Below are 22,010 nucleotides of genomic sequence, written 5' to 3' on the forward strand. Positions count from 1 at the left end.
CATTCCCTGAGTCATTCTTCTCCCTTCTGCTTTACACATTGTTTAGCCATATTACTGGTACTTAGCCCCACCAACTTCGGCTGGATAGGAGAAGGGAGAAGAGAGATTAATGAATTCACTCAACTTCAGTGTTTATTGCTTAGTCATAGTTATATCACGCAGTTGCATGTTTCTCATTTTTGGGTTAACTTAGAAGATCCTTATAATCATTTATATAGCTATTGTACAAGATAAATATACAGTCATGCGTCATTTCATGACAGGGATACATTCTGAGAAATGCATGGTTAGGTGATTTTGTCATTGTGCAAATAGCATAGAGTGTACTTACACAAACCTAGATGGTATAGCCTACTACACACCTAGGCTATATGGTACAGCAATTACAGTGTTATGGGACAACCATCATATATGCGATCCATTGTTGACCCAAACGTTGCTATGGAGCACATGACTGTATTTACATTTGGCAAGAAGAGATTTACCCATGTCCTGTTAATGGTTTTCACTGGATGAAACATTGTGAGAGCTAGACTTGCAGTTTTAGCCTAACTATGTACAACATAGAGGATATTAAGTACTCCTATATGTATCTTAAGTGTATAATAAATTATGCATACTGACTTTATTGATAAACTAATAAATCTAGTTGAATGAATCTGCACAAATTTTGGCTCTAGATTTGGAAAACTTTCATTTCAGTAGTTTAAGACTCCATTCTGCTGATACTAATAAGAACCTCTTTAGCTTATACACAATTGGTATAATACTTAAATTCATTGGATTTTGCCCATTCTCTGAATAACCAGAAGTTGACACTACTGGTCTGACAAGAAGTTTCAAAAACGCTGTGATTCTGTCCTTAATTGAAATATTTGAATTCAATTTACAACACACCTCAAGCTCATAATTCCCCTATGAAAAATAACTCACTGCACTTACATGACAGTACAGTTTGCACCATCACTGCTACAACAACTGTTCTAATATGAACGCCGTATACAGAATAGCAAAGCTTAGGCACACAGAACAGCAGGCAGAAACATTTAAGTTCAGAAACCACTTTCATTGAACATGCTTTGACTCTACATTTCCTTCCCATATTCATCCATTCATGCATGTACTGGCAAACAATTAATAAATAAAATTCAATCTTTATGAAAGAAAATTTTAACCAAAGTATGTGGTTCAGAAAAACTGTATTTTTTACTCGTATATTTCTCAACCCACTATGAAGACAAATTTGATGCCACAGATTACAACACATTTTGTTACATATGGGAATTTGATTATTTGCCTTATATTTATTGTTTTACACATTTTCTAAGCATTTATAACAGCTATGAACATATTCTTCCATTTTCAGTTTCTATTTTGCCTTGGCAATAACTCTAGGAATAATATATTTTTGTATTATTATATTATACAGACTTTATAAGATTAATATTCAAATATTGAGTAAAGGCCATGTGTGAAAATCATTATCAGGGTGTTTTCAGGGCTTGTCTTTGTCTTTTGCTGATAATCTGTTTCCTTCACCATTAGTCCTTAGCAATGACTGACTTTTTTCTTTCTTTCTTTCTTTTTTTTTTTTTTTCGATAAAGGGCATAATCTTTTTTTTTTTTTTTTTTTTTAATTCTTGGCCAAATAAATAACTATTACTCCCTACTTTGTGAGTTATTTAACATAGTGTTTTTATATATTCTCACCAATTAGAAAAATGTGGTCAAAAACACAGTAAACAAGAGAACTTATTTAAAGGTGCTGAATGCTCCCCAGAAAATCGGCTTTGCTAGAGTTAGGGTCTGCTGGCCCAATTCCTAGTAAGGAAAGTATTAATGATTATAGGCCCAGGAATTTGAAGCAACTGACATAAAGAAACCAACATTCTCTGAATGGGAAGATGTTGGTGAGACTCCTAATTTCACCTTACTCTTCCGGTCAGAATGAATGAATTAAAAAACAAAATATCTGAAAGCAGGCAATACAGCAAGAGGCAATAAGCTGGAGAAGATCCATTGTAAGAAGATAGAAAACATACAAAATAAAGAGATTTGGGGAATAGAGGGGCAGATAGAAAGTAAATAGAAAATAATTGAAAGAAATAAGAAAAAGTGAAACCATAATGCTAAAATAGTCAACATATTTATAGTATTTTGGGGCCCCAAAGATATAAAGTAAAACATAAATAGTTAATGCACAAACCAGTATTTGTAATTATAACCATTCTGTGAAGGGAGAAACAAAAATGTAGTGGATATAACTACATGTATATGAATATGCTATTTTAATAAAAAAAGAGACATTGTTTAATGCAAATAATTTTATTATATATTTACAAGAAATCTGACATTGGGTAGAAGAAATACCTACAATATCATTTTAATATAAAATGACAAATGACTTTAATAAATTAAAATGACCATTTTTTACTGAAAAATTAAATAGCAATCATGTAAAAATAATTTTAAATCATCAGTAAATTTTTCAGTATACTATTTTAAATATAGCACAAATGAGTTCTTTAAGCGTGCAAAGAAATAATGGGCAAAGCATATGGGTCCTCAAGGAAATATGAACGGGTGGTGATGGTGAGAATGGGATTCTCAAGAAACGAGCTGAGTGGTTGTGATTTTAGGTCTTTTTAGTTATTGGTATGAATGAAGAGAATGCTGATAAAGTGACAATAACTGGTGATAATGGTGGTACCCTGTTACCTTCTGTGGGGATGAACAGTGAATTCAATGAAGTAAGGAATGCCAGAATAATAGAGAAGATGAGAGAGAACTCAATGTTCATACCGTGAGAAGGAATGAAATAAGGACTGCGATTTAGTGCTTTAAAATTCTCTATCATTTTCTAACCCTTACAATATTTTAACCTTTGAATTTGTAGGTAATATGAAGTAAGTTATTATATTCATAGGTTCAAACATTATTAATGTTAATGCAATTTAGATGGAACCACCATAAGGACAGTTTATTTTCACAAATAACAGGCTAAAATAATTACACATACATAGTATAGAATAAAATACAAACAACTTACACCTTAATTTAATATTTATCTTGTGATTTTTAATTAATTTTTGATAAATTATATCTTAAACGTGCAAACAGAAAAGGGCACAATTGGTTCCACTGAGATTGTATCAAACAGCAAATCAGAGGCAGGATCTAATACATCCTTGGATTGTAAAGAATATAAGATGCACCACTTAGATATTAAATGAGATTCCTGCCAAAGAAGCTTTGTTTAAGCCGCTGTTACCTGGGTATTCATCTTGGAGAGCCGAAATTTAGGAATATGTCTTATCATTATGCAGGATTAGCCACACCAATTGTGCTTACAGTTTGTTTTGTTTTCTATTTACATTCATATAACATAGGTAGCAGTATAAAAACTTGTCAAGAAAACATCTTTTCTACAACACAAAATACCAGTATTTTGCCAAAAAGCTGTTATTCCAATTATTCAAATACTCAAATGCTATTTGTTTGAAACAAAGAGGCAAATATACTGGCCACAAATAGCATTAACCATGCAGTTGTTAACAATACAGGTTTAAAAAGATGAGGCTTCTTTGAAAGCTGCCACACATGGACAAAGTTAACTGATGTCACTTGACCTCATCCAGATTGGTCCCTGAACAATTTTTCTCACCCCAGCAATTACATAAAAATTATCAGTAAAATTACTCACTCCAAGGTCACCTGAGCCACAGCGTCCATTGAACTGTATCCATTTTCCATAAAGATCTCTGTATACCGGCCCATCTTGATTGCTTCTAGCCACTCACCTACTGATCTGTAGGCCCCAGATCCTAGTGGGCCATGCTCTGTCAATAAATTAGATACTCTAAAACACATAAAATACAAATATTAGAAGTAACACTTTAAGTCTTTACAACAAAGTTTATTGTAATGTTTATTCATATTCAATGGATGTTTGGGTCTATAATTATATTTAAAGGGAAAAAATATACAAATGCTAACATGAAAGAAACAATTTAAAATAAAACAGAACATAAAATCAGTCCACTGAGATTTTTTTAGTCATAATTAATGAGACCTTATAATGGGTTCATAAGTAAATTTTCTGTGAAACAAAATAATAGCTAAAAATTTCATGTAATTTGAACAGATGGACACATGAGATTTTTAGGGCAATAAAACGCCTATGTCTGATACTATAATGGAGAATACGTGTCATTATATATTTGTCCAAGCCTATAGAATGTACAACACCGAGAGAGAACCCTAACATAAACTATGAACTTTGAGAGATAACAACGTGTCAATGCAGGTTCATCAATCGTAATAAATGTGCCACTCTGGTGGTGGATGTTGATAGTGGGATAGGGGAGGGATACGCATGTGTGGGGACAAGAAGTGTATATATATTTACACACACGCACACACACACACACACACACACACACACACACACACGTATATGGGATATCTCTGTACCTTCCTTTCAATTTTTCTGTGAACCTAAATCTGCTCTAAAAATTAAAGTCTACAAAAATTTTTCATGCATTAATTTAGATATATTTACTTCTTAGTACTGTTTTGTTATAAAACTAAGATAGAAAATGCTACCACATATAGATATGTATGATAATTCATGAAAAGCCAACTGCTTCTAGCCTTTGCTAGAGGAATTCAATCCAAAAGCTATTTATCCTGTATTTTATGCTCTGATATAAGGGTACTTGTTAAATAACCTAAGAGTTGAAGAACCTATAAAATGAAGTGTAACCCCAAAAACATATGAAAACAGAATAAAATCAACTAAACCATGAGATGCTCTTACCTACATTAAATTCATATTCTTTGGTCAATAATAATAATAATGATATGATGGTGATGATGATGATTATAATGATGATTTCTAGAAATGTATCCTAAGGAAATAATTAGGAAAAATGGCAGAAGGTACATGTACTCAAATATAAAAAATAATTTACATACCTATCAATTTACTTAAGTAAATTTCAACCATAAGATACATGACACAAATACCTTTCTTTCTACTCACTGTCTCTGCACTTTCTTACATTCCATTTATACTTCAATCTACTTGAGCAGTTTCTTCAAAACCAGTTCTATAAAAATTGCTCTAGTTGAGTTGAGCAATGACCTTTATTTTGCCAAAATTTGTGGACATTTTTTTGATCTATGACTGACCTCTCAGAAACATTCAGCTATAACTACTACCATCTACCTCTTGAAATTCTACTCTAACTCAACATTTTATGCATCATTATACTCTCTTTGTTGGCTACCATCATATTGTGTGCTGGATTCTCCTCAATGTCCTTTGTCTGTTATTCCTTCTTTTCCTGACTTTAAAATTTGGAGGAGGCTAGGAGGTGGTCCTGTATGTTCTCTACTAAGGCTATAACTCCACCCTACTTTTGGCAATTTTACCAACTTTGGTGGCTTCAATTTTTCTCTAATTTTTATCTCCAGTCTAGGTATCTTATCTATGCCTACTTTGTGCCTCCATATTTCTTTCTCAAAGGAATATCAATCCAACATGTCCAAAAACACAAACCTCATCTTCTCCACATCCATCTTCTCCTGAAGTTCTCTTCATGTATTACAATGTATGATACAACAGTTCACCCTTTCCTGTCCTCACTCCCTCACACTGTAGCATTGTGCATACTAGCCATTCTCCTTCTAATAGACTACACCTCTGGCCACTCCTCTCTATTTCATTTATTATCCCCATATTTCAAGACACCATCATGTCTCACCTAAACAACCACTCTAGCCTCCTAGTTATCCTCTTGAACTCTACTTTCACTCCCTACTCCAAAACCACTCTTCTTTGTTTTTTTTTTGAAGTTTTTATTTTGTTCGATATCTCTCTCTCCCTACAGTGTGTTGTGTCATAAAGGCAGATCCCTAGATCTGTTTGCTTAACGCTGTATCCACAGCACTTGGCCCACAGCATGGCACAGAGTAGAAAGGTAACTATCTGTTGGATAAATAAACATATTGAAGTGATTTGTAATCATTAAGAACTGGGGTCTAAGAATTGTTGCAGATGAAAATATAAGAGGAAACAGTTGAAATTATGAAAGATTGCAACTTTTGGTAACAGCAAGGTCTAAAATATGACCATGAGAAGGAGAGTCCAAGGTAGGTTTAGAGAACAAAATCATTGAGAGAGAATAATTCGGAAGAGATATTCAAATATCATCTACATGGTTAATGAAATCATCAAATCTTGTGACATGGGTAGGGATGGAAAGAGAGACAGAGACAGTGAACCAGGTACTAACATCTTCTAGAATTATGATTTGCAGATGACTGAATAAAGGAAAGGTAATGAGTTGTATCATCTTAAAGCTATACCTGTTTGAATAAAATCTAGAAAGCTGAATCCTATATATTGCACACAAAGAAATATGAAAATTATTTAGAAATTTTTAAACTGTTCTCAAACTACAATGATGATGCTAATATAAATTAATACAATTTAAAACATTAAGAATTTATTTTTATGATTTCCTTTATGTCCATTTGTGACAATAAAACATAATTCAAACAAATAGATGAGAAAAAGCTTAATATTTTACATGACAATAAGCGATTTAAAAGCAGATATTTAGGGAACAACATAAGGAATAATTGCTAAGAAGATACATTCTCCAGTTGCTACCACAGAAAGTTAATGATGCCTGAACAGAAATTGAAGATTTATTCCTCATTTGTATTTAAAATGATTTTTCATCTAGGAAACAAACGTTATGTCAGGATCATAGAAATTATGTAACTTTATCAGCAAATTGTTTTTCATTTAGTTCATGCTAATAGGCAGCCAATTCTGTTACCAGCATAACACTCTTTTGTATAAAAATACACAACTGTTTCAGAATAGCAAAAATGACAATTTGGTAAACTTTATAGTACAAAATCAAACTAATTTATTTTTTTGAGAAGATAGTTCTGTTTTTCATATAAAGCGAAAAGAATGCTTTACAAATATACATTATTTAAATGAATTCATGTGCTATTCAGAAAAGTAAAACATATGCTTATTTGCTCACACAAATTCATTTATCAGTTTTAAGTCTCATCCAAAGTGCATACTAAATGATTAGCCAAGTATCTGTATACAACTGGATAAGAACAAAAGGATCCTAAAAGTTGTCAATGGTCACAAAATGAGAACACTGAAATGTCCTCATATTTGAATGACAGACACTGAAATGTATTATAAAGAAATCAAAAGGTAATACTGTTAGAAATGTTTCAAAATATATTAGTGCTTAATTGTTTTCCCTATGATCTTATAATTTTATTTCTTCCAGCAGCAATTACCACTCAAAATACCTGAAAATACAAATATTTGAGTGTTTGTTTGTTTGCTTGTTTGTTTGTTAATGCTACCTGAACCTGGCTATAATTCACATTTTTCTGAAACTGGCATGTTTACACTATTAGATTAAGGATAGGGGATTTTAAGTATAATCGAATCACTTACATTTCATTCATTGTAACAGAGTAACATTATTCAAAAACTACATGCAAATAAATTAATGTCATATTGATTCATAGATTAACACTTATATAAGGATGATTTAATTGATGAAATATTTGTGGCATCAGCTACATTCAGAAAATTTCTCAGGTCTGGCATTGTACCTGCATGATGCATTAACCAGTGTCTTCAAACTACTTGGGTTACGTATCAACTTGTCCAACATGTTGACTATTTCATCAAACTTGGGCCTGCTATTTCGGTCTTTCTGCCAGCAATCCAGCATTAATTGATAGAGAGCAGCAGGGCAATCCATGGGGCTTGGCAGGCGATAGCCTTCCTCCACTGCTTTAATCACCTGTATAAAGCAAAACAGAACCAGTTCCCCAACACCACAAATTTAGTATAGAATAGCTCGAGAAATTTTCCAATGTCCAACTTTCATCACATCTCATTTTTACTGCAGAAACAATAAGCATCGCTATCTTTAAATTCCATGACTACTTTCATTTGCTGCAAAATATAACCACATTAAAGGAATACACTATCACAATACAAAAAGATAGGCTTTTCTCACATACTATAAATAAAATAAACCGGTAATCACTTTTACCTAAAATCTTGACAAAGGGTGATTTGTAAGACTAATTGACATAAAACATCCCATTCATGTTTTATTTGTCCTTGCATTCTGGAATCAAATAGAGATTAAATTTTCTAGTGATTCCTCTGAAAAGTTAATGTCTTTTGAATGAAAAGATATGTGTAGACCCACATTCCTTAAAGTAATAAAACTGCAATTTTACTTCAAAAGAGACTTTTGGATGGTAAATGATATATAAGTCAAAGGCTAAACTAGCATAACTGTCTCATGTATGATTTAATAATGTCAAGGTCTGATTGTTTATCATCCACTGATTTCTGTCAGTAACTTGGAATGACTGTTTAGTAGTACAGGCATTACAAATGTCATTGATTTAAACTGTGACCACATATATGAGTATCAGTCTAATTGTGACGTTGTTTCATTGAAAACATTTGTAAAGTTTCTGCTGTTGCCATAAAAATATCTTACAGAAGAGATTTGTTTATGCTACTAAACGTAACAATACAGGTTTATTCAATTATTGAAATTCAAATATTTGAGTGATACCAAAATCCAATATTAATGAATGTATTTCTCAAAATCCTAATATTTCTCTAACAATTAAACCTAGTTACTTTTTTTCCACAAAGAATTTAGATTTGATTTAATAAATGGAAAAACCAATTAGAAAAGAAAATTTAAAAAGACAATTTTTGAGAATTGGAAAAAAAACCCCAGCCTCTTTATGATAAAGGAATTGGCATCTGAACAATTGCAGTGGCACATGCGAAGATGAAATGGTAAATTTAAGAGACATTCATGACTTAGGAATGGTAAGGAGAGGAAAGCAATTGAGATCAAACAAGTTCAAGCTGATCACACTGGATGGTCGTTTCTGGTAAGCACATTTATGAGGGTAGAAAATGTTGTCAGGTACAATTTGGGATTTCTTTTATTTGAGGTAATTGAGGAACACCCAGATGGCAATTTTCAGGAATCTGGCTACAGCACGAGACATTTGGGCTGATAATGTAAGCGTGAGGGTCATAAGCTCTTGATCACAGCTTGCAGTCAGCATAGTTTATATATTCCCCAGGAAAAACATAGACTAAGGGCTCTTGAGAAGCACCAATAGTTAAGTTAAGACAGAAAAATAGGAAGTACTTAAGGACTCTGAAAAATAAATGGTCAGAGAAATAATTGGGTAACTACAGGCAAAAGACCCAAGAGCCACCTAACACCTTAGTTAACTTACTTAACTCAGAAACAATATAATCAATTAGAAGGCAAGCAATGGAAGAAAATATTTACAGCTATAACAAATGCTTAACATATCTAATGTATTAAAAGTTCATGCATATTGAGATGTAAAATAATAAAACATAAATGAGAAATAGAAACTAAGCAAAAATTTACAAAAGAAAAAAATAAAAATGCTAAATAAATATTGAGAAAATACTAATTCTCATTGGCAATCCAATAAATGAATATTTTAAAAAATAAAAATTATCATTTGCACTTATATATTAATAGGAAGTTTATTTATTTATTAGTTTGCTTATGGAGTCTCCATTGCTAATAAGGACAGTTGTTATTCTCTTTTAATAGCATAAATACACCAAAATAAAAAGTCCTGATATAAGTAGTTTAAATCATAAAATATTTTCATTGTGCAGGGAGAAGGGTAATTTTTATTTACTTAAAACCTAATTTATTTTATAATGTGCTTTTTCCTTCTGAAGCTCATGCCAATTCTATTTTTTTCTTTATCACCTATTTAAAAAAAATTTCCTTTACAGAACAATTAGTCTTTATATGTGATTAAGAAATGAATAAATTAAATCAATTCATTAGTTTTAAAGCAACTTAATGAGTTATTTGATTTGTGAAGTTATTTCCAGAATCGATTACTTAATCAGTTTTATTTCCTGGTAAATTTATATTTAGAAATATATCACCCTGTCTCTAAATTAACTTAGAACTTGGCTCACATAATTGAGTAATTGAAATCAATTCTAAATTCACCATTAGATTTTATCCTTAAAATGGATTTGGAACTGTAACTCTAGATTTTATATTTAGGAATTTTGAAATGATTTTTCTTTTCATTTTAAACTATTGTCTTCTTCATAGCTTTTGGGGAGACTAGCATTAACACTTTGGTGGTCTGTGAAATGCTGGAAGTCTACCAAAATTTACCAAAGTGTCATTTAGACTATTCATTTTACCATACAACTTATATCGTATGACTGAATGAATTATAATCACAATTGACTTCCTCATTACTATTCTATTTGTCAATCTGGATGGCTGAGATGAAAAAAAGAAAGAAAAAAAACAGCAACCAGAATTTTTACAGACAATTTGGCACCAGTTCAGATGTGCTATATCTGAAATATTACTATAAGCTATGCATTTTCTTGGTATTGACATGTAAATCAATAGTCTGAACACAACTTAAAGAATGCTGTCTTTCCTTCCAATTCTTAAAATCCCAACACTGAGCTCCTGATACGGCATTATTCATTTGGTAGCAAGTTCGCTCTCTTGGGTTCCTTCCACCATGTAAGCATCAGTAGGTTCTTCTTTTCAGGTGTATATACCTATTCTAAATATAGTTTTTTTTCCCTGCTCACAGAGCCTCAGCCAGCAGAATGCTTGATTCACAAACACGGAAGCCCACATAGCTTATCACCCAACCAGAGTACGCCCTTCACAGTGACGGATGTATAGAGTATCACATACTTCATGATGTACCGTTAATTATGCAACAGCTGGTTGCTGCTGAGGAGAGACAGATTTGTAACATTTCACACTTATGTGATGTAAACACTTTTTCTCTGCCAATTGTCAGTTACCAACATGATCTCAACCAGGTAGAAATGTTCTTAAAATTTGCTAGTTGATATGAGCTGTGTCCAGCACACTAGTCCACATAGGTCCTCATCCAGAAGCAGCTAGCATCATAGAATGCTAGAGTGGTATTTTAAAGGCACAGTGGGTGCAGCAACTTGGAGACAATACTCTGAAAGGACTGGGTGCTATTCTTCATGTTGAAGTTTTGTATTAAATCAGAGACTTCAGTGTTGTGCTCTGTTCCCAGTAGCTCTTGCCAGGGAACACAGCAATGGTCCCACTGAAATATAACAGTTAAGAATTACTAATGCCCAGAGACAAGCAGAAGAGAAGAGGAGCCACCATGATGTCAAGGATCATTGATACCGAGCAGCAGGAAGCAGTTGGGCTGCTTTCTCACAGCTGCGGCAGGGAGAAATACGTGTGAACCCCCGAAGAAGGAACGATTGGTTTAAATCACCAGGTTAAGTCATCAGATAGTGGAGGAAGGAGAGGATAAGAATGAGGTGAGGTCCTGAGATCAACTGAAGCTGTAATGGCTGTAGTCCAACCAGTGACCTGCCTCTTCTGAGCTCCCCCTCGGGAAGAGAAGCCCATTGAAACACGGAACAGATGCTCCCTGAATCTGTGTGGAGAAGAAAGTCTGTGCTACAAAAGGGATAGAGCATGGCAACAAAGAAAATGTGTCTCTAAGGTCTTCGCTACAGGGATGGTAACTGACCAACAAACCTAGATGCTGTGCTCCAAAACCCTTCACCACATTTGCTCCAGGCCATGTTTTGTGCAGGTTACTCCCAGCCACTCAGTGAGCATGGCATGGATAATATGATGGGCTTGTGTCTATGATATATGAGACTCCTATGACAGGCAGTGTTAGATTTGGGACTCCCTGGAAGTCCTAAACTCTCTTAGAATGAACCTATGAGAGTAAGACTGGATGATGCTACAATGCCAAAGAAGCTATAAAACTTCAAATAAAATAACTTTTATTCACTTATCTATGTAACTTTTATCCTTGTAACTTTATAGTGCCTACCCACAATGAGCAGTATCATTGGTCCAGCCCTTGATTATGGGATTGACCTGTGAGATTTTTGCAGACATATTGCAGGTTGAGATGCAATTGGCACATTCTTGCCCTTCAGCCATGTGGTAAATGAGATCACACTTGGCTTAGCCTGCTCGTCTCAGGAGGAAGATGAGAGACTTGTGGAGGAGAGCCAAGGTGTATCAGTATAAGCTCCAGAAGCATGAGCAAGCCTAGCACCAGGGTCTACTTTGGTCTATCATTTTATCTGTGACAGATACAACTATATCAGACGTAATGGCCAATTACGTGGATGATCTGCTGCACAGTTGGGAAAGACAAATAATTGAGTGACAGAATCAGAATTTAAAATATCTCAAGTGTGAGGAATTCCCTAGGCAAATAAGGGACAAATATTTCCCTTGAGTGAAGTAGACACATGGTAGGGACCAGCACATAAAGGCTTACTGTCAGGAGAGAACAAAAGTCTTCACAAAAATTAAAGGAAAGAATTGCATTGAAATAACCTGGTGATAACTTAAAACCATGCAGTGCTCTGTAGGTCATGTTATCATTTGGCATTTATATGGAGAACAGAAAGTAGTAAACGGGTCTGCTCTTAGTCTAGAATAGATCCAGCCAGAGTAATCACTATATATTAAACTGAATATTTTATATTTTATATTCAGTCAGAAGGCTGGTGTGGGATCCCTGACTAGAAATGAAATGGAGGAAGCAGACATTGATTCAACTGGAGACAGTGTGGTTGTTAGATACAAAAATTTTGCAGAACTGGGTTGAAATTTCTGGTATATCTTTTATTATTTTTGTAACTTTAATAAAGTCATTTAACTTCTCTAAGCCTCAATTTCATAATTGGAAAACAGGACTAATAATAGCATCTCCCAGATGAATTGTTAAATATAAACATATATAACAGGAATTGATTTTTTTGCCACAGTCCTGCCCCTAAAATCATAAAGCTGAAGACAGTAAATACTACGTTCTCCCAGATTTAGAGATACACATTTCAGATTTAGAGTTACCCCTCCCCTGCTGTAGCTAAGTGAGTGCAACACAAAGAAAACCAACTGTAGTACTCAGGTATCTACAAGAAGGTGAGACTCACTGCCTTCCTTGCTGGATGCTTGCGGAGAGGCAGGAATCCTAAACCCAATTTGCTGCTGCTATCAAAGAAGGATGCTATGAAATCATTCTTGGGAAAGCCGATGTGTGACCTGGCTTCTCGCCTGAGGAAATGTGAAGAAGGCTGGCTGGCTGGAGCAGCCCGCAGTAGTAATCAAAAATGAGGAAGTCCTTGTAGAGCATCCAACAAGAGTGTGTTTCCCTCAGGGAGAGCAGACACATGCATGGTTCAGTAAGAGACTGTGAGGTGGGGAACAGGTGGCAGGTGAGAGGAACTGTGGGAAGCCTGTTGGAGTACATCCTCCCCCTTGAGGGGCCTTGCAGAGAGAAGGCTTTTGTCCAGGGTCTTCGGAAGAGCTCAGACATGTGTCTCCTTAGGGAACTAATGCCTAGGTGTCTGCCCCACAGGAGGCATCAACAGCCTAACATTATGAAAACAACATTTCCCTTTCTCTTCTACCTCTCCACCCAGATCAGTCCTGAAGAATCCAGATATAGACTTTAGCAGTGGAGAAGCAGCAAAAATCTGAAGATTCTTCTTTTCCACTCTAGGTACCTAGGGTCAGGCTGGCCCTGCAGTAGTGGACAACATTTTGAAATGGATGTTGACTTTTAGACTCGACTTGAATTTTTATATAGGAAAGTGAATGTTAATTACTTGCATGAGACTGTTGTATAAAGAAAATCCAGCTGGAGATCTAAGGTATCTGTCTAACAACACCTAGGGCATGGGAAGGGAGATTTTATAGAGCATGAATGAAATAATAAGAGAAAAAAATAAATGCTTCAAATAAGTACACTATTGAACTAAGACTGTTCAATATACTGGTTTTACAAAGAAGTAATGAGATATTAGTAAAGCACTGAAAACAGTACACAGGATGTAGTAAGGGCTCAATAAATGTTAGATGTTTATGTAATTGTTACTCGAAGGAAAAATATTAAATTTCCATATAATCCAAAATGGACAGTGATGTATTGATTAGTAATGATGAAAAATTACAAAAGCAAAGACCAAAGAGCCATGTGTCAGGCATTATGTAATAAACATTCTGAACTTGAATAGAAGATTCTTTCATGGACCCTTTAATACTAGAATTCTATTATTCTAAGCATAAATTATTTTGCCATTGTGGGAAAAAATCTGTTTTTCCCCCACATTAAATAGACAATGCAACTCTTCTTAGATATATTAGATCATATATATATATACACACACATATATATTTAAATTTAAAGAAACATGGACTATTCCTTTTTATCCTCTATGTGCATCCACTATTAAATCAATATCATCCATCCTTTTGTTTGGAGTATTAGTTGCCTCTATCAAATGCAAATCATAGAAATTTGCCTGTCAGTATTCATTCTTTGATGGCTCTTTCTTCATCTTTGAAAAAGATTCTGACATAAATTGAGTGAAACATCACTACAGTACAGCCAAAAGTGTCTGGCAAGGGACTGAGTTTTTCTGTATAACTTGCTATCCTTTGTACTAACTCATTTTGAGCCTCTGCATAAAGGATATTTCAACAACAAAACAGATCAGAGGGTAAGCAAGGTATTTCATTTTTTGAAGCAACTGCCAGTTTTAGAAACGAAAAAGGATTATAAGTGTTTTGACACAGAGAACAAAGAATTTAATTCTCAACTTTAGAAAAAGTAGTTCCATACTCACATCTTGATTGGTCATCTCCCAATAGGGTCTCTCTCCATACGACACAACTTCCCACATTACTATTCCATAACTCCAGACATCACTGGCGGAAGTAAACTTTCGGAAAGCTATAGCTTCTGGGGCAGTCCATCTGATTGGAATTTTGCCTCCCTAAAGTTGAAAAGGATAAAAAAAAATTCCCCACATACTTCAAATGTATCCAGGAATACTGCTGCCTCACTGAACAGATCTAGAAAGAGATGTAACATTTTTAAGTGAATCTGTTTGACAGCATGCAGTGTCTTTTCACATTTCTCAGCCCCTAAGCATTTGCAGACTAACTACTAATTGGCTGTCTGGAAGGTTTCTAGTTTAAATTCTGTTTGACTGCTGAACACATATAGGATCCACATCTCAATTACAGTCCTCAGAATGGTAGCTCTAAGTAGGGGAAAGGCGCAGTCAGGCAAATCAATAGGGTATACTTTCATGACTTTCTGAGAGTAAAGGATTCAAATTCCCTGGGTGCCTTTTCTTTTTTCTTTAATACAGAACCTGTAAGTGGAAAGTATAGGTTTCTGAATGCATCCCTGTGGAGTGTAACAGTTAATAAGACGTGCATGACAATCAGATATATTCAAAGCTTAAAGTTATCATTTTATTTGATATTGTGTTATTTTGGTTTTTTAGGCTTGCTTTTTTCCTACTTTTCTGTGGGCATATTTTTGTGTTTGTTTAATTAAGAGATGGGTATCTTGCTTAATTCAACCAAATTAAAAATTATTAAAATTGGACTATAGGGAAAATCTTACCACATTATAAGTTTGAGGTTTTTTACATGGAAGAAAAATCAGTTCAGTATAATTGATTTCTCTTAGTTAACACAATAAACACTTTTATATTTTTCATCCTTTAAGGTGAAATGTTTTTCTCATAATTTTAAAAGCAGGCAAACCCAGGTAACCAAATATTTCATCTATAAGCAAATATATATTGAAAGAGAGAGAGAGAGAGAGAGAGAGAGGGATGGAGGTTTTGAATATTTTCTTGTAAAAAGACTAACATATGTCTTCCCATTATGTAAGAAGAAAAGTTTAATTCACATACTAGAAAAAAAAATTCAAATTGCTGTTTATGAACAAAAGGTTCAAGATATAGAAGGAAACAACAGTTTTTTGTCATGCTAGAAATGAATCTGGGAGTTGAAGCTAGGTTTGAATTATTTGCTCTCTAGATATGTGGGAACACCATTTGAAGAAGACTTTCCTAAAACTTATTTTTGTTAAATAGTCATAGGCAAGATCATACTGTGAGTCCTAGCTAGGCACAGAGTTGTGACATTCTTTAATGAGTGATTAATAGTCCTTTTAGAGTTGTAGTTTGTTGATTATGTTAAACTTCAGCCCATCATTTTTCTCCTGGTCCTCTGACCATATGTACCACCAATATTACCTGAAGTTCCCTTATATTCTCATCTCTCAAGTATACAGATTTTCCACAAACTGCCCCTACACCCCATTTCAGAGGAGTAAGTCTTAAGGGTCTCAGGATTTCTGTCTCTCCCCTGACTCTGCAGTGTGACACACGGAAAAATCTACCTCTTACTCTTAACTAAGACACCAATCACAGTGGCAATGGACCTTTTTATAACCTCAATCTTGTTTAGGCCAAGTTTATTAAATGTAAGTCTAATCCCAAGAGAATTCTTAATCAAGGTTTAATTTAATGTAAATAATGCCGATAATACGTCTAGAAGAGGAAAGATATACCATCAATTAATTTATTGATTTTTTAAACTGACCTTTGCAAGGCTTTGTTTGCTTAGATAAGTTACTCTTGCCCCTCAGTATAATACACATCCCCAAATACCCATGAGTCAAAAAAGCAACAATGTAAAAAAAAAAAAAAAAAGAAATCCTATAATCGATGAGAAGAATTTATTGTTAGACTATCAGTAGATGTAATTTTAAAAAGTAGAGTAAGAAAACATGTAAGACATCTATCTTAATTTGAGAATAAGAGATGACAGAGGTGTTCTGCATTGAAACAAAAGTTTACCAAATTGTATGGTGAAAAGGATACAATGACAAATCCCCATCTTCACAAAGTGTTTAGACATTGAAGACATTTAACTTGATGATGTTGAAAAGATTTAGAATGAAACAAATATAGTTTATCACAAGGGATTCAAACTCAAGAAATACAATCTCATAGGCCACCCAGAAAATTCTGTTGTAGCAGTGTTCACAGTTTTCCACAGGAAAGGAAAAAGTGTCAATTATATACCATATCAACTAGGCAAGCAATTACTTTGCTGGAAAAGAGTACTGATTTACACTAATTATGACAATGTGTGTTAGTGTCCGATTTTCCATAGATGTGGGCTTAACAGTTTTCATAGTATTTAAGAAAAGTAATGAGGCATTACAACATCTCCAGTAAATCACAGTTTTTTGAAGGAATAGCTCTCTTATTTCCCACAATGTAAATCTTTTAAATGTAGGGTCTAGATATTCCCATATTTATTTTACAAGTGAGGACACTATAGTGCAGAGAGTTAAACAATCAAATAATGCTATATACTTTTATGTATTCATATGCATGTGTATACACACAACATATGCATACTTATTGCTTTTAATGTAGCAGATTCTGTCTTGAACTTCTTTATTTTACATTTAAAACTTTATGTAATTTTTACATTGTTGTATCCATTCTAAACTCAGACTTCTTATTTTAGGTATCTTCAGGGAAAAAATGAATTGAGACTTAGAAGGTGAATACTTTTATCCGAGTTTAATGTTTGAATTTGCTTATACATAAAAATAAGAATGACTTGGACTTTTGATTCTCTTTCACTCTCTCTCTTCCTGACTTTGTTGGAGAAGTGCCCTTTTTGGTATTTCCTTTAAAATCTTTAAAAACTAAGTGCCTCTTGTCCAGTGTTTCAGAAATGCATTCTGTTAGATCTTACCCTTGTGGTGTAGGCTGCCTCAGGATCATCTTCCAGTATCCTGGAAAGTCCAAAGTCAGACACTTTGCACACAAGGTTACTGTTGATTAAGATGTTTCTAGCAGCAAGGTCTCTGTGCACATAGCCCATGTCGGAAAGGTATTTCATTCCTGCAGCGATGCCTCTCAGCATGCCAACAAGCTGAATCACAGTGAACTGCCCATCATTTTTCTGTAAAGACAATGCAGAAATACAAGTCTAACACCCCCAACCACTGGGGGAAAATATGAAAGAATCTTCCTTCAATCCCCAAATTAATACTATCACCCACCAACATTCATATGCAATTTTTATATAAAGAAGAAGGGAAAATGTTAGGAAATATATAGTTAATTTGGTAATGTATATCTGTCCTCTGCCTGGTCCAAGCAGATAAAGGTTTTGAAAGCCCTTGTCAAAAATTTCATTTAGTTGCCCTTTTCTGCATTGTAACACCTTTATTCTCAGTCATCAGAGGAGTCTGTTCATCCCTCCACTGTAGGAGCTGCCTTGGGTTAACGCTGCACATATTTTGAGGCAGTTTAAAAGAAGCTAGCTGGAATAGGCATATGAGGGAAAGATGAAGTGGCTAGAGGAGATAAGGGAGTTTCTGCAGCAGCAGACGGGAGAGGGATGACTGAGCAATGGCTGGGACAATGTTAGCAATTCTTGGAAGTCTGTCATTTTTTTCAAGGGCACTGAACTTAGTGCATTCACATAGGCTCATAAAACTCAACCCATAGTTATTTTGAAATAATGGAGTAATGTGACTTTAAGAGACTGTAGAATATGAAGATACAGTTAAGAAATTTGGCAATAGAATCCTGTAGAGGCTGAAGACTGGAAGGGAGATTTGTCTTATCAGTGAACTGTTATCATTGCACAGGCCCCTCTTATAACTGTCAGCAATGCCATTGTCCATCCCCCTTCCTAATCAATAGTGATAGTCAATCTATTGAAGTTACAAACTGCCAGCCTACAGGTTTAATCAGGCCTGCAAATATGTTATATTGTCTAACATAAGCTATTTACTAATAATGTGAATTTTCAACATTTAAAATTTGGAGACTCACATAAATTTTTTTTTTTTTCCTAAAACCCAGAAATTCTGACAATATTAACTGTTGACTGCTGGTGCAAGTAGTGGCCCGGCTGGGTTATCAGCACTTATAAACTACCATACGCAACCTGTAGTAATGATTTGCAGACCCTTTACATGTTTTTTCTTGCTCTGCCTGATATTATGTACTTTGAGAAAGTTAAATAATTAATTGTAAAAGCTTCTTTTTTTCCTTCCCCCTTTTCCTTTTTTTCCTCTTCCCTTCCCGTCTTCTTTCCATCCTCCCTCCCTCTCTTCCTTCTTTTCTTCTCTCCTTTGTGCCCTCTTTCCTTTTTTTTTTTTTTGTTAACCAATTCACATATACTTACATAAAATTGTACAGCCATAAAACTCATTTTTAATATGGATTTGGATTTGCATAAGTTTTCTGAGAAGAACAATTTTCAAACCAAAGTTAATTTTGGAGTATAATTATTCTGACTCCATATATTTCTGTCCTATTTAAAACTTTAGCTTTATAGTGGCACAATTTCAACCTCAACATCATGGCAAATATATAAGTAATACTTTGAATAACTAAATTAGTCCCAAATCCTACCTTTAAAAATGTGTCTAAAGAGCCATTCTCCATATACTCTGTCACTATCATCACGGGTTTACCTGAAAAGAAAAGAGTGATATAAACTGCTGCTCTTTAATTTTGCATTCCTGTCTAGAAAAAGCTTACGCAGAAGTTTTTTTTTAGTATCTAAATTATGTGTATGTTCATTTTAAAAATGTCCTCTTTAGTAGCAAGTAAGTTCCTGACATCAAGACTCAACATCAGTTGTACGGTTATCCAAGGTGGGGTCGGTGAGAAAAAAGTATTACAAGATTGACATTTAATGTAACATGCACACAATTGTCAATATCAGAACCAATTTATGTAGAAAATGAGTTTAAGGATGAATTCTGTTTTAGTGGAGGTAATGATATAACGTAGCAAATAATATCCAGCAAAGCACTTGGAACATATTCATCTTTCCCACAATTCTAAAAACTCCTATCCTGTCCACTGCCCTGTTTATGGTCCCCTGAGTATATGTTGTACCTTATTTACTACTTTTATCTATATGCTCTTGTAACTCCTTTTCTTAGGGCTACCTTCCTTTCTCTTCTCTGCAACACACTTATAATCCCTATCAACCCTAATGTTTTCATTCTTCAAAGCCCTACTCTACTTTATATTGTAATGTGAAAACTTCTTTAGAAATCATCACTTCTGATGGAAGAGGTTCCTCTCCTTTCCCAGCTGATATGGAAGTGTAGCCTAGAGGACAGCTGGGCAGACTGGAGACTTGCTTCTTGGCTATTAATCCCAGAACAATCACTCACTATCATGTGATTTTGGGCAAGTCGATTATCAGCTCTTTGCCTCAATTTTCTCATCTCTAAAATGAGGATAATAATAGCACCTACCTCACCAGGTTGTTGTGAGTATCCACCAAGTTGTATGGTTATCCAGAGCAGTTAGAATAGTGTCTACCGCTTAAAATTTGCTATGTGAGAGTTAACAATTATTATTTTATAAATTTTACCAACTGTATCTGTGGGTTAACTTCCTTGCTAAATGTAAGTGGACTAAGAGAATAGATCAGATCTTATCCCCTGTAAAACTGTGACATTTTGTACACAGTATGTCTGCAATATAAGATAAAAAATACAAGATAAAAAATTCCTGGTATATGAGAAAATAGCTAAAACATGGTTGCTAATTTTATTCCACATTAACCTCACTATATTTTAAAACATGCTCCTTTACTCTTTCATAAAAACAAATTACATAAAATAACTATTAATTTAAACTATTTTGAGTTAAGAAAAAGGAGACCAATAACAATAAAATTACTTATATGTCCATTAAATAACTTTCCATATTATGAACTGAAACAATATCTATACAATTGTGAAATGCATTATAATTAACTTAATGGCATTCTCCAGAAATGCTTCCATATTTTACTTGAGAATTGATTGATTCAGGTCATAGAATTAGGGCTTGCATATTTACATATACCATGTTATGCATATACCATGTTAAATATATATTTGCACTTCATACATATAAAGTTTAGCAATTACATACAAAAAAGAAATAACAGGGAAGAAAAAGGATTTTTCATTCCTAGATCACATAAAACTCACTATTTAGAATAATAAGATAGGACAGTCTGATTTCTTACTTAAATAATTATCTTTTTTTAAAATACCAGGGTACATCAAGAAGCTTATGGAAAGGTTTGAACTAACTTTTAATTCTATTTTGCCATGAAGTTTTTGAAGTACCTGAGTACCTTAGAGTACTATAGCATCCCTCTAATAGAATGTGATAACTGCATTACAAAGGCAGACACATCCTCTTTTAAGTTTATAAAAGTTATAAAAAAAAGTTTGTCTAAAATAATTCATTTCACATACGTTTATAGATGCCTACGTTAGAGAAGACATCACATATGCAGAGAATGTGCATTTGAGATGTCACCTGATCTGATCACTGAAGAATGAAGGGGTCACTGGTGTAACGAAAGGGGTCACTGGTGTAACGAAAGGTGACTGGTATCCAGGAAGAGAGGCAGCATGTGCCAAGGCATCTTGTCATGAAAGAGCCAATCAAGTTCAGACATGGCTAGAGCCTTGACCTTTTTCTTCTTTTAAATCAGGAAGTGGCAGGAGATGCAGTGAGGAATATTGATTTTAAAACTAGATAGAAATGTAATACCTTAGTAGAAAAATAAAAGAATGATTTAGATTATATTTGCAAATGGCTCTGACAGCATGAGAAAAAAAAAGATAAATTTTTTTTCTCCTTAGTATAACTGTAATCTATGTTCGAAATAGAGAAATGTTTCCAATTAAAAAAAAAAAAGAAGAAGACACAGCAAACACAATAATATTTTGAACTTGTTAACAGATATGATGTTGATTGTGGGGGAGGGAGAAAAGGAGGGGGAAGGAGCAATTGGTAAAGGGACGTGAAAATCAACTACACTGCATTTTGATAAATTTGAAAAAATAAAAATAAAAATAAAAAAATAAAATTTATTTTAATGATGTGGCTCCACCCATTCTAAAGTACCCCAGGCAATCTCTAAAACTCTAAAAATTCTGCTTTTGGTATTTTTGTCCCATTCTCACATCTCAGAGCC

General features: G+C 34.1%; 1 protein-coding gene across 4 annotated transcripts in view; it reads right to left on the reverse strand.

Moving 5' to 3' along the window:
- The window catches only part of EPHA5 (EPH receptor A5), a 350,421-nt gene that overhangs the window by 4,359 nt on the left and 324,052 nt on the right, over positions 1-22,010 (reverse strand). For all 4 annotated transcript variants that reach the window (XM_063108762.1, XM_063108760.1, XM_063108761.1 and 1 more), the window contains 5 exons: positions 19,424-19,485; positions 17,748-17,957; positions 14,795-14,944; positions 7,666-7,859; positions 3,704-3,859 (listed from right to left, as the gene is read on the reverse strand). In XM_063108762.1, the coding sequence (XP_062964832.1) occupies positions 3,704-3,859; positions 7,666-7,859; positions 14,795-14,944; positions 17,748-17,957; positions 19,424-19,485 (772 nt within the window). The remainder of the gene's footprint in view (positions 1-3,703; positions 3,860-7,665; positions 7,860-14,794; positions 14,945-17,747; positions 17,958-19,423; positions 19,486-22,010) is intronic.

This window comes from Cynocephalus volans, chromosome 9 (genome assembly GCF_027409185.1).
Source record: "Cynocephalus volans isolate mCynVol1 chromosome 9, mCynVol1.pri, whole genome shotgun sequence".
NCBI classification, from domain to species: domain Eukaryota; kingdom Metazoa; phylum Chordata; class Mammalia; order Dermoptera; family Cynocephalidae; genus Cynocephalus; species Cynocephalus volans.